The 14,613-nt window shown below is 45.7% G+C and overlaps 1 protein-coding gene across 1 annotated transcript in view; it reads right to left on the reverse strand.

Annotated features, from left to right (window-relative positions):
* kcnn2 (potassium calcium-activated channel subfamily N member 2) overlaps positions 1-12,739 on the reverse strand; it is a gene marked incomplete at both ends in the record, with an annotated part of 35,869 nt that extends 23,130 nt beyond the window's left edge. The window contains 4 exon segments of the mRNA XM_083657844.1: positions 11,231-11,326; positions 11,792-12,310; positions 12,313-12,348; positions 12,350-12,739. Coding sequence (XP_083513970.1) covers positions 11,231-11,326; positions 11,792-12,310; positions 12,313-12,348; positions 12,350-12,739 — 1,041 coding nt within the window.
* Positions 12,740-14,613: the final 1,874 nt, after the last annotated feature.

Consider the following 14,613-nt stretch of genomic DNA (forward strand, 5'->3'; position numbering starts at 1 on the left):
TTTCTTTCTGGCCTGGGAATGTTTCTCCCTACTCTATCTCGCTCTCTGCTTTCAGGCCTGGGAATGTTTCTCCCTACTCTATCTCGCTCTCTGCTTTCTCTCTGGCCTGGGAATGTTTCTCCCTACTCTATCTCGCTCTCTGCTTTCTCTCTGGCCTGGGAATGTTTCTCCCTACTCTATCTCGCTCTCTGCTTTCCCTCTGGCCTGAATAAATTGGAAGAAGAAGAAAAAAAATACACAAGATTTTTTTTTTGCAAGTGTTGCATTAGCAGCGAGCATGTGGCAGCATTTTCAGCTTCAAAGCATTATACTGATGAGAACATCTGCCACCTCCACATTAGCATACGTTCTTCTTGCCTGGCCACAGAGAGCAGAAGGTAGTAGGCCTTTTCAGCCGGGACAAGAGGGTGGGTGGAGCAGAAGGTGGTAGGCCTTTTCAGCCGGGACAAGAGGGCGGGTGGATGTCGCAGCCTCTCATCGCTCCACCCTCTCCTCCACCCTCTCCTCTATTATACGCCTTCATCACTTGGCCCTGCCAATTATGGTGCAGCCCCTTCCTCTGGCTCTTCCCCTCCCTCACCTCCCTCCCTCCCCCCCCTCATCGTTTTCAATCCAATCTAAAGCCATCTAGCATGTCGTGAGGACTCATTGCTCAGTGTATCCACCCTGAACTAATGGCCCCCGGCCCCATGGCCCGCCGGCGCGCGCCGCAGACCCACTCTGTCGTGTGAGGCGCGGCGTCATCGCGGGCGCGCTCTCTGATCTGATCATGCTATGTGGTCGATCTGCAGATACAGTATCTCAATCTGATACCTGACCTGCTTTTTCCTCCCCTCACCAAACTCATTTGTATGTTCGCCGGTGTGGATTGCAGATTAATTACTATCGAGCGATATTATCTTCCCGGTGCATTTGTCAAAACATTCCTCTCTCTGACACGCCACGCCGATATCCCTCCACCGCGTCCTGACACGCCACGCTGATATCCCTACGCCGCACCTCCTCCAGTCCTGCTCGAGACACTCAATCACCTCAACCACCAAGGTCTTCTGCCTGCGTGCGTACGTACGGCCCCATCACATCTGCCAGGAGATATTTCACAAAATGTTGCTGTCAGCAAATACAAGGGGGGTTTCCAGCTGGTTGGATTTATCCACCATGACTGCAGGAGGCGGGGGGGGGGGGATAGGGGGCTGCCGACATTTTGACTGAAACCACTCCATAATGCATCATGGTACCTTATGAGCAATGTCTAATGTAACTTCTGGCCTTTTATTGACAATTATGAATCTGTATTTTTTTTTGCTTGACTTTCAACATCTCTGGAAAGCAGATTTTGTGCTGCTGCTCGGTTATCTTTAATTGGCCTTGTAATTACTTGATTCCCTCGCACACATGGCTGTCTGTATTAACTCACAGAGAGGAATGACAGAGAATTAAATATTCCTATGATGTTAATATATCAGTCAAAACACTGAACTTTTAATCATGCAGATGACGCTGTGTGTGTGTGTGTGTGTGTGTGTGTGTGTGTGTGTGTGTGTGTGTGAGAGAGAGAGAGAGGGGAAAAAAACACGTTCATATATCAAGTCACACATTACGACTTGCTATCCTGCCAACGAGCCCCCATTTAGTTTCATTTGGAATTGCTCGTTAGAGACAGAGAGAGAAATGTCTCATTCCTGGAAGTGTAACGGATCAACGACTTCAATTGTATATTTAGAGGTGATTAATTAAACAAACCCTTCAATTGGTGAAATAGAAATATATTTTCCATATCAAAAGGCACTTTCTACTCGACAAGTTCAATTCCGGGAGGAGAAAATGATGTACGCGCCTACAGCAAACGGCAGCATAGTGCCACTGACACGGCAGCCGCCCGCGTCGTGTTAACACGCGAGCTCATCGAGCCCGATACACAGCAAATACTACACGGCCATTATAGCTCGTCTCCGAAGCCGAGCGATTCTACGTCAAAACTGTCAACACGTCGCAGTAAAACACATGTGCTGCGCCGCCACAACAAACCGATACACACGCAAGCTACAAGCAACATTTGATATGAATAAGCTAACTCTTATCCGTGCACAAACTAGTACAGTGCAGTACAGCTGTTCCCACACAATTCATCTATTTAGCAGCTACAATGATAGTTTCACCAACAACAAAAAAAATCCTTTTATAAGATTTACATTTCCAGAGGTAGTTATTCATATCAAAGTGAGCGAGGACATCGAGTTCCTCCAAGAGACACAGACGTCTATCAGAGATGTGTGTGTGTGTAACTCTAACCAGAGCTGTCCTTGTTATAAGCTTTCCAAGGGAGTGTAATTTAGACACGGAAACACAAGCTAGTAGCTCCACTCTGTTACGGTTTCCTGCTTACAAGGATTAGGGTCTGAATGAAACGGCTAAAATGTAGCATCCATTGTTGGCACACAGCGTAACGGCTTTCATTTTACATTTGAAACGACAACCCCCGCCTTGTCGCGAGCAGTTACAAAGTTTGCTCGCTCAAAACAACGCAATTAAACATTTAGACCCGGTGGGTTACGTAAGGAAAGGCTACTTGGTGGGTAAAAGCAATTATGGTAATGGATGACCTGAAATATAATACTCAAGGGCTCTTTACCTCGGAGCATCAACTATTCCATGCGAGTGGCAGAAGCACTTTTTTTTTATATGACGGAGAGGTGGAGGAACCCGACATCCGCAGTGGAAAAAACGTCAAAGTGTGTTCTGATTCTGAACCCAGGGCCCGCGTGGCTCATGTGACAGGGCTGCGTGGCGATCCATGATCCAGTAAAGATGAAGTCACTGAGGGCACAGTCCTAAAAACAGGGTGATGACCCGGTAAACTTTTCAAATCAGTTTCAACTCATGTCCTGTAGGGGGCTTTTTGCCATTCTACCCCATGGACCACACAAACTAACCAAGTTCCCCCCTGGGGTGGTGGAGCACAACATTTGGAGCACCCTACACGAGCAGTCGCTTGAGCCATGTGTCTCAACAAGCATTCCAGGATTTTCGAGGGTCCTCCCTGCATTGGGGTCCTGAGTAGTCAGTCCCAGAGCCGTGTAGATAGAACAGTCCCGACATCTCCATTCACTCCAATGGACCAGTTTTTACTCTCAAGAGTTCCAGGAAGTAAGGTCCTGGATTAAGCAGCGCTGTCGGGGTTGCACCAAAATGGACAGTTTGTGTTGTACTCTGAAAGGGTTTTTCCCCCCTTGAATCAAATTGTACATTATCAGCTTTATTTTAGCATTCAAAAGTAACACTAGGACTGACTAGTGTCCTCTAGAGAGAGAGAGAGTGGCGTCAGCGGAGGACCAAAATGCGAGACTCATTAGCCAATGAACAGCCAGGAAAGGGTCTCGCGCTACTTTTGCATGCTAAAATAAAGCTGATAATGTACAATTTGATCAAAATAAAAAAAAAGTCTAAGTACAACACAAACTGTCTATTTTGCTGCAAATCGACAGCGCTGCTTAATCCAGGAGCTTACTTCCTGGAACTCTTGAGAGTAAAAAACTGGTCGTGAATTGGAGTGAATGGAGATGTCGCAACTCTTCTATATACACGGCTCTGGTCAGTCCCACTCCGCCCCCCCCCCCAACTACGACGCCCCTCAGTTCCCCTATAAGAGCGTATGTCAATACATTTGATTTCCCACAAGCCAACAATAGATTTGTGGAACTTGTAAAACCAACCAGGCCAATCTCACCACCAGTGGCTGCTTTCAAGATGGATACAAGCACTGTCTCATCATGAAGAGTGCATCCCCCCTCATCACGAGGGAAGTGTCAGGGTGAGCCCGTGTCACAGCGCTGACACTCACGTCAGGGTGAGCCTGTGTCACGGGCGCTGACGTTTCCCCACCTCCCCCAAGACAACACAATCGTCCGGACACGGAGGTCACCCCATTACTCAGTGTCTGTGCTGGCGTCCTCCCCGTACGTACGCACTGTAACAGCCTAGATACTCTCACTCACTGCACGGCACGCGCGGGCGGGCGGGCGACGCTCGCTGGGTTGGTTACTGGTTTCACTATGCTCAATATAACTAATGGAGTCCAGCTCAATATTTAATCTGTGTAATGCGGAGATGGGAACATATATCTTGTCGCGGAGAATGAAATCGCTCAATCTCATTAGTGAATTAGGTTGAGAGGTTCAGCGCAATTAGACATTAATGCAATGGTTTATTTATGATATCAAAGTGAGCCACTAAGAGGGCACTTTGCTGAGTAAATCTTAAGTTGTTTGCCGCTTTCCATTTACTTTTGTATCTGAAATTAAACTTGGCATGTGCATCTTTTTTTTCCCCCCTCTCTCTCTCTCTCTCTCTCCATTCAAGCCAAAGTCAAAACCGATTCGAGCCAAACGCGCATTTCCAAACAAAGCCGTGCGTCCTTTGAAGCGCCGTCGTCGTCGATATCGATCAAATAAAAGCGGCCTGGCTGCATGTTTGAAATGACACAGAGTAGCATGTAGTAGCAAATGACATCAATTAATAATCATTAGGATTCTGGGCTGGTTGGGGCTCAGGCTGCGGTGTCTCTGTCCTTGAAAGGCGACATGTTTAGTGAAAACATTGAGGTCAGCAGCCAGTGTGCTGCTGGTTATCTGACTCCAGTCTGGCGTCTCAGGTGGAGGAGGAGAGAGGGCACATTTCAGTGTGAGAAGAAATGCAGAGTATCTCCTGCAGTTACACACCAGATCTCTGACACACAGCTCACAGCACCCAGCAGGGCCCGCGGGCTGCCAACCACGGCCAAGAGACTGGGCGTGACGTGACGCGATCCATCCACACCGTTTGGTGTGTTTTTGTTTTCCATTGAATACTGCGACTATTGGGGGGGGGGGGCACGGTGGTGCAGTGGTAAGCGCTGTCGCCTCACAGCTAGAAGGTCCTGGGTTCGATTCCCACCTGGGACGCCGTGAGCGCTGAAGGAGTGCGTGCCCGTCCGCATGTCCTCAAGTGCCCGCCGCCCGGGTGGGGTCATCGAAAGGGCCTTTCTGCGTGGAGTTTGCATGTTCCCCCCGTGCCCCCTGGGGGTTTCACCAAAACATGCAATATCCTGGTCGCTGAAGTGGTGCTTCCTCTGGTCGTTAGGGGCGCCTGTTCGGAGGGCGGGGAACGTGAAGAGAAGCGGCTGGCTACTGCCCATGTCCCAGAGGAAGCATGGAGCCAGTTTCGGCTCTCCCCAGATCAGCAGAGGGTGGAGCAGCAACCAGGATAAATAAATGAAAAATGACCACTAATGGGGGATAAAAAAAAAACATCGGGGGAAGAAATATTTAAAAAATAAATAAATAAAATACTGCGACTATTGCATCTTCTCTTCTCTGCGGGTTGTTCAACAGAAACAGAAAGAACAACTTCTATCCCAAAAGCACTCATCAAAGAGCAGAACACCTCTCAAAAAGAATCGTGCATTTTGTTTAGAGAACTCGGCAGAACTGTCATCCCGAGAGGTGCGACGCCCTCGATGACGCAAACGCCCCTCGGCGAAGCATCTTTGATGTAAGAGAGGAAGAGGAGAAGAGAACTTTCAGAGCGTCACTCACGCGTCTGCCTGTGGGGAACAGCAGGGTGAAGACGTCAAACATCTGAGGCAGAGAGAGAGGGCAGTGTTCCTCCTCCTGGCTCACATCAGTTTTGACAATGACAAACCAAAGTCAGAGCGGAGCCGCAGCGAACTAAGCTCTCAATCTCCACTCGTGCCATACAATAAAGCCACTATGCTGCCAGCACAGCAGGGCTAAAGCAACCAAGCACACTACTGTATAAACTCATCACTATCACCGGCTGTCACCACCAAACACGTCACAGGGTCTAAATCAGGACCGGAATACTTCGAGGAGCGGTAAGAAAAAGTATGACGTTCATTTTGGCTCAAGGACAATCAATGTGGACAAAGGAAACACAAGCTGTGAAAATGGAGGGGGAGATCTGGAGATAGGTGCCAGAACAGGTGGACAAGATGGAGAGAGAGATACAGAAACGCTGGACCTGACACAGAAGGTCACCGCCGGCCACTGTCGTTTCAACACGTCGGAGATGTATTGAGATGACAAGCTACTGTCCCAAGATTTGTCCTTTGGCTGACCTGATCTGGGAAGCTATCATAGACATAAATAATATGGACGTAGCTATCCCATTAAATTTTCGTTTTCCTGGCGGAGTTCAAACGGTGGCCGTCACCATCTTGGATTTTTCGTCAGCAGAGTGGGAGGGAATGGGTCATTCCGCACCTCACGTGAGATGGGAGTTTCCCAGAGCCGCAGCTCCGCCTGCTATTGGTCCGTGATCGGCAAGCTGCGCGATCACTGGACAGGCGATCTGTCAATCACCCCCTTTTCTATCATCTATTTTACTCCAAACGGGCGAGTTATATAAAAAATGACTCCCCTACAGTTGTTATGAAAAGGTGAAATTAGCTATATAGACCAAAACCATGTTTCGGTCCAGGCTGGAAAGATGTTTAATTACTGCTCCAAAGTGGGGCATTTTAACAGGGACGACGGTACTTCTGAGTCCTGCCTCAAGTGGCCATTCGAGGAATTACAGCTTTCAGGGTTACTTCCTGGTCCTCGTGGGAAAACCTCATGCCTTGCCCACTGGAAAAACTATACATCACTCGGAGTTTGTGGATTTAGCTGGGAAACTGTAATACCCCCCCCCCCACCACCACCACCACCAAAATGAGAGGGCACAGTCTTCACTGTTGAGTTTGACGATTCGCGTCAGTTTGAAGGGGCTATGTGGGGGAAACACTTCATCATGGTGACTTGTGCATCTGCCCTCGACAGGCATCTGTGACTACACATGATGTGCAGTGCATGCATAATCTATTGAGCTGCTGAAGCAAAATTGCATACCCGCACCAGAGGGAGGGGGGGGGGATGGAGGGGGCGGAGTAAAGTGCACTTCAGAAATAGCTTTACATAAATAACACAAACAATATAGGGTAGATAGATCCTCAACAAAAGTTGAGTTGAGCGCCCAAACCAGGGTAGAATATTCTGAACATAGTTGAAATCTGGTGAGATTACGAGTAGTCCATTACTCTATAGTCTAGTGTTTGTATTTTGTTGATTGATTGATTCATAACTGGATTCAAATATCAAAAGTAGTCAATCGTAGCACACAGTATAAAATTATATACGATCAGAAAAGCATAATTTAAACATAGGCTATAATAAAAAAAATCGTGTACATCTTAACTGTGTTTATGAAGTGTGTTTTACATGATGATTATGCATGGCTTCTGTGGGTGCCAAGATTATTATATACAGTCTATGGTGCCAAGTAGTTAACTCAGAAACTAAACCTGCCATCTTTGAGTTTTAATTAACAGTAATGCTTCATTAAATCCTGGATCAACTTGAATACTTTATGACATTTGAATTGTTAGATTCAGAGGCCAAATCCAGGACTTTAATATGAATCTCGGAGAGACAATTTGACTAAGTATACCTTATTAAAAGACATTTATGTTTAAGATATGGCGTAAAACATGTCAAGTCAAGTAATATTTTAGAACATGTTTTTAACAAACGAGGTTGGGCACAAGTGCTTTACCAAGAAATAAAGGACATAAATACTGATAACAAACAAGATAAGAGAGATCAAAGACGATGCAAACATTAAGATATAAGGCCAATGCTTCTGTGTGTGTGTGTGTGTGTGTGTGTGTTAGATTTGATACTGTAGATAGATATATATAGAGAGAGAGATACTATATTTAGTATTAGTTTTAATAGTATTGTGTGTGTGTGTGTGTGTGTGTGTGTGTGTGTGTGTGTGTGTGTGTGTGTGTGTGTGTGTGTGTGTGTGTGTGTGTGTGTGTGTGTGTGTGTGTGTGTGTGTGTGTGTGTGTGTGTGTGTGTGTGTGCGGCACACATGTGAGTCTGCAGGGACCCAGAAATGACAGATTAGCAACAGCAGGAACTCAAAGGCCCTTAGGCAGGGAAGGGAAGGAGCGGCTGGTCTGGTGGAAGTTAAACTTAGTGACACTATAAACTAGATTTAAACAATAAACTTTAACAATAAACTAGATTTAAACAATAAACTATAACAATGAACTAGATTTAAACAATAACCTATAACAATAAACTATAAACTAGATTGAAACAATAAGAAATGCCAATTAGCTGGATTTAGCAGGAAGCTTTCTCCACAGGGAGGGGCAAGGCCACTTTACACTTTATAAGTTAGAAGAAGGACTTTTCCATTAACATGTCATCAACAGTTAGAGGGAGTCAATACTTCCTGGTTCCTAAGTTTCAAATAAATGGTATATTCATGATTGCAAACAGGGGCTATATGGAGAACAGTGCATTTCTGTTATCAGTTCTGGAACAAAGAAAAGCACAAATAATCGTTTCTAGGTCAGTAAAGGAAGAAACGTCTTTATGTTGGAGATGCAGCTATCTATGGAGAAATGCATTTTGGATATTGCTTCGATGCGGCTGTCAAAAGAGGAGTCTGCATCAAACATAATGGCAAGATTTCACTGAAAACGGAGTATAAGTTGAGTATATATATGCAAACATTTTGCAGTTTGCCTGCAATGAGGAAGAGAAGAGCCGTCTTTTGCTACTTAAAACAGACGACTGGAGGTTTGTTAGCTGTGTTATTTCAGCAGATTGTTTTGTAAAGTTGTGTATTATTTGTTACAATAGAATTGTGTCCATGTGGAATCTGAGCACCAAAAGAGACCGTGGCCAACGCCATCTAAGGCCATGTTCAGACTAGGAGGCCAAATCTGATTTGTGAACTTTAGTGACCTATTAATGATTCTATCCAGATTGGTTTTATGTATGAGTCTGGACGCTCCAAGTCTGATTTGTGTCACTGGTCCCAAACCACATATGGAGGTCTGGACACACAGATCCGACTTGAAAACCAGATTTGTGGCAGTGCGGACACACTCCCAAATCAGATTTGGGAAACCAATCAAGATAATGATGATTAATGACTTTATCAGCAAATCAGATTTGCCTGGAATGTGAATAGTGGCCCAAAGTTATGGAGCAGAATTGACTGGTGAAGCAGTTCACTGGTTTATTATTATCAACAGGAATGTGTTGCTGTCTCATCAGAAGCCACAACTAATACATTGAAACAATCTGCTATAAAACACAGTCAATGGAAAACTTTTTTTTTTTCGCTTTGAAGAATGAACGCGGAATATATTAAGAGTAACTAATTAATTCAGTTGGTTAGTGTTAAGGTAAGTTTGTATTAAGTAAGATGTGAAAAGGTGCATTTTATAAATGCAGTAATTTACACAAAAAGTAGAATGAAAGGGTAGTGTAGAGGCAAAAGCACTCTCCTACTACCACCGCAGAGACCCGGGTTCAATTCCCGACAGCGGCACTTCTGGCTTGATCAGACGCTCCTACGGGCACAATTGGCCGTGTCTGCGGGTGGGAAGCCGGTGGGGTATGTGTCCTGGTCGCTGCACTAGCGCCTCATCTGCTCCTGCTCGGGGGGAGGGGAACTGGGGGGAATAGCTCTACATCCTGCTGCCGGTGAAACTCCTCACTGTCAGGCGGAAAGAAGCAGCTGGCGACTGCACATGTATCGGAGGAAGCATGTGCTAGTCTGCAACTCTGCCCAGATCGGCAGAGGGGGTGGAGCAACGACCGAGACAGAGAAAAAACGATAAAAAAGAAAACAGAATAAAAAATGTCGAGGTTGACAGAGGAAAGAATGAATGTGATATTCTCTCGTGCAATCTCACAGCACACGCATACATGCATAAACTGCTGAGGAAATGGAAATGCTTGTGAATGAAAATACCGTCATTTGTCTCTGTCCGTTTCTATGAGGCCTCAGAAAGAAAGGTTTAGAATAACAATCACATGTGAAGGAGGGGCCGGGGGGAGGCACCTTTTACTGCTCAGCTATTCCAATGACTGATGCTCTGAGTCCCCTGGGACGTCTTAAGTGCTAAATATAACAAAAAGGCCTAATGAAGATGCTCCATGCAATTCGTGCGGGAAAAAGACGAGGAGCGAGCACTCGATCCAAACCTTCTATTTCTCACTTTTTTACAAAAAGAGACCGATTCTACATCTTGAATCTTTACCAAGACGTCATCCTGATGTGAATAAAGGGTCAAATGATAAGAGATGATGCGAACAGCTCCCGTGTCAATTGAGATTTTACGCTGGCAAAACTTTTATTTATTTATTTTTTATAGCTGGTTAGCTCATCCACTGTATAGCTGGCAATACCCGGAAATCACAATGGGGGGGGGGGGGGGGGGGGGGGGGTCATTAGTAAGATTAAACTTGGCTTTGTTCATGGTTCAAGAAGATGCTACAGCTGTATTTCCTTTCAAAAAGAACAATCTAAAATGCAGAAGAGACAACATTTGTCCACCTTTCAAAAAGTGACGCCATCGATAACAGAGGCACGAGTGCTGAGTCGCAGGATGAAAACAGGTTATTTATAAGTAATGCATTGCTCTGATGCAAGGTCGTAAAACTGAGATTTGTCCAAATGCCACAGCACAACACTTCAGGGAAGCTGACAGTCCACGTCCATCTGCTAATTGTAAGGATTTCTTGAAATAAATCTTGTCCAAATGTATAATGAACTGTATGCTACATGTGGTTTAAAGATGATTTGGCCAATCTGCACCCAATAAAAACACCAAACCTCATATGGAATGAATACAGTGTTGTCGGTGTATCCATAATGATTTGCACAAACATAACAGCCTACATAAATCTTTGCCATTCGACTAATGAAAAAGTCAAAACAAAGAAACAAACGAACTACAGTGTGTTGCCCTTATGTCGTAAATACGATGATCAAGTTATTTTAAAGCCTACCGCATGCACAAAAGTTTTCACGTCAGAGAAAGTATTTCCTGCCATAATTGGAGTGAGGAAATGAGTGCAATTTAAAACAGACTTAACTTACTTTCAGGGTTATTTGCTTTGGTTGGAGTCGTTAAGTCAATAGTGCATATCACTTCCCAAGCTGCAATTATTCATGAGAATTCTCTGCAAAACGTATTCGTTTCCACGCCACTTCACAAAAAGCCCAACAGCAGTCTATATGTTGACGAGTGTGTGAAAATACATCATAGAATACATTGAATATTATAATAATGAGCCTATAACATGTAATAACACATCTGTTGTCTGTCGTGTACAGACCGACATGAATGAAAAAAAGAGTATATAAAATATTCAAACATTACCTGTATCTCTCTTGCATGGTATATGATAATCAGCCCAAGAAGAATGATTGTAGAAAGGCTTATCAGGCATTTTAGAGCTAACGAATACAGGGACTCCTGGGAAAAGACATAACAACACTATAGCCACAAAACACAACATCACAAAATCAATCCATATTCTGCTGCCACATCAAATGTTACTTTTTGATAGAATCATCAACACTAAAACACACACACAATATTTCTGTTAGCATGCTTCCACAAATGCTGTAATATGATATCCTCATATGGGGTTTTCCTTCATGGTTGACAACACACACCAGTGGGGCCTTTTGGGCCTGTGTGTCACCATGGGGCACTTTACTTTACCATAATACAGTATGCTGAGCATGCTGCATACCTTTATTACCTGTAAAGTCAAATGGAATGAACAGTATTGACTTGTTAAGAAAGACTTTTCAGGAGGAGAAGAAGTTGTGCTGCTTAACGCTTTGCTCAAGTCAGTCAGTCAGTCACATGCCAACTAAATTAAGCCCTTATCTAGATGGGACTGCAACGGGCACTGGATATTGAGTTACGCACCTTTCCATACGCTCCCCAAGAGAGTTCAGTCTCTATAACCATGACAACGATCCCAAACATCCCAAAGATCAAAGCGTAGTCGCTGAGCCGCTTCCTCTTCTCAAACAGGGCCCTCCTGTGGCCGAGCTTCTCCCCAATGTTCTTGTTCTCCTTTTTTTTACCACCGCCGCCGCCGCCGCCGCCGTGGCCGCCGCCGCCACCGCCACCGCCGTCTCCCGATGCGTAAGGCATCAGGGTGGTGGAATTATTCTCGGGCTTGGACACTAGGACGTCCGACGCATCCGCGGCGGAGGCGGGTTGTAACGGCTGCGACTCGGAGTCAAACTCGTGCACGTTTCTGCGGGACGAGCCCAAGTTGCTCAGCGGCCGCATCACGCCGCCGTTGTATCTGCAGCTGCTCATGGCTATTTCATTGTAGGAGTTACTCTCTTTGTGGCCGCTGCTGCCCAGGCTGCCCCGCTGCTGCAGCCGATCGTGGCACTGCTGTGGTGGTGGGTTAGGAGGAGGAGGAGGATGGTGAGGAGGAGGTGGTGGTGGTGGTGGTGGTGGTGCAGGTGGGTGATGGTGTCTGGCTGAACTACCATGACTAGAGGGCGTGAACTCACAGACGCTGTACTGGCAACCTTGCCGCTGGGAACGGGAAGACGTCTCGGAGGGTGTCCGTCCTAAAGTTCCCTGCACCACGGTGGTCGGCGATGTCCCGCGATGGACGATGCTGCTCTTGCGAGTCGTGGCATGCTCGCAGTTATTGGTGCAGGTGCAGCATTGGTCGTGTTGCTGCTGCTGCTGCTGCTGGTGCTGGTGGTGGTGCTGCTTGATCCGATCCGAGTCTCTTCGCCCCCCGCAGTAGTGCGCCGCCTGGTACTTACAGTGCTGCTGCTGCTGCGCCTGGAACTGCTGCTGCTCTGGGAAGAAATCGTTCTGCAACTGCAATGATGGGGTTTCCATCTGCCCTGTTTAAAGCAGCAGTCAGGTACCACCACAGAGCACCCACCGAAGGGCGTTATGGTAGTTACGGGAGGGACAGAGCCGACGTTGCGTGAATGGACCCATTTCGGCTCCGGTAGATATGCGAGAGGCGCATGCGATTGGGCAGCGCGGGGACCAAAACAACTGGCCTGACGTCATGAACAGGTTGCAGCCAACAGGGTTTGAAGCCCAGCCTTCCTCGGAAAAGGAGACAGAACAGAGACAAAAAAAAAAGATGCGCCTATAGCTTCACCTGTACCGTGGTCATGAATGAAAACTTTTCTCAAAAGGCTTGAAGGGAAAAAAGAACAAGAAAAAAGCCTGTCATTGAGCTTTTTGAAGCCGGGCCATACGGTCTCTAACGTTATGCATTAACACAGTGATTCTCAACCTTTTTCATCTCAAGGACCCCGATTTTACACAATTGCGCCAGACTGACCTCCATTTGATGAGATTTTGTCTCTCTGACACAAATTAGTGAATATTTTTTTATTGTTATGATTTTGTCCAGAATTCCATGATGGCCACTTCTAAATGAAATAATGGTTAAATTACCTGGGGACCCACCTAAGGTGGTCCCTGGGGCCCACGTTGAGAACCATTGCATTAACAGACAACAGACATGTAAATAAGAGAAAAACAAAATGTGGATTTTATTTTTTATTTTATTTTTTACTATCAAACAGTTGCTGCCATTTTCAGTCATTTCACCAGTTCAGCATATTGTGAGATAGATGCTTCCCATTTCCACATGCAATTCAGCTTTTGAACAGAACACCCATCAGCTATATGGGCTATTCATAAATTCCAGTGGTTTCCTGTTTATTGATTGCATGTGAAACATACACACGTAGGTAGCGCTCTGTCATCACTGATTTACAACATGCTGATTTCATTCAGCGCTCCATATGTGCCTGCGTGGCAACCTTCATTGGTCAGTGAGCATGTGACTGGGCCTATATAGCACCTATATGGCCCAGGCTCGTGTCTCCAGCCGCAGATTGATGTGATCGCTGGTGGCGGTGTTATTAATGGAGTAGAAGAGTTATATCACCCAGAGGAAATACAGCCAACGGCTTGAAATTGAACACCTGGGGAGACATAAACCAAAGCAGAACCCAATCAGCCACATGTCCTGGTGCTGCTGCTGCTGCTGCTGCTGCTGCAACACATCTAGACTTAGACCTGTTATATGTGTTATATTGTATAGTGGTATTTTAATCAGAGCTCAGTTTTCCTCATTTAGTGTCTTTGTTTGAATCGAATTGCAGTTGACTCTCTTTTGCTCATTTTACTATTTTGAGATCTTAACCCGTCTGTAAACTAAGAGACTACACCCTCACCACCAGCCTGAATGGAGTAGATCAGTGATTCCTAAACTGGGATACGCGCACCCCTAGGGGTACATGGAGGTACTACAGGGGATACTTGACAGAAAGGGGGGAAATGGAAAAATGTAAGAGTAAACCATGAAAATAAATAAAACGTTAACATAAATCTGCTCAGGAGGGACTAATTGCAACTTTTTCATTCCATTTCTTATTTTGTAATGTTATATTCTTCAAAAGGTGGGTTATCATTCATTCATTAGATTATGCTGTAGTTGTCTGTTGCATTTTTCTAAGCAAAATGTTGTAGTCGGTGGGGGGGGGGGGGGGGTAGCTAATTGGATTGAGAAAGGGGGTACTGAAGCCAAACAAGTTTGAGAGCCACTGGAGTAGAATGAACGCCTGTGTTGTGGTGAGCGCTATCCATGGTGCTGAAAGTTAGTTCATTCATCACTATAGGCTACCCTCCTCCCCTTTAAAAAAAAAAATCCCCCTGCACTGGATCGCAATGCGCACTTGCCCCTG

The sequence above is a fragment of the Poromitra crassiceps genome (genome assembly GCF_964638095.1).
Source record: "Poromitra crassiceps genome assembly, chromosome: 21".
NCBI classification, from domain to species: Eukaryota; Metazoa; Chordata; class Actinopteri; order Beryciformes; family Melamphaidae; genus Poromitra; species Poromitra crassiceps.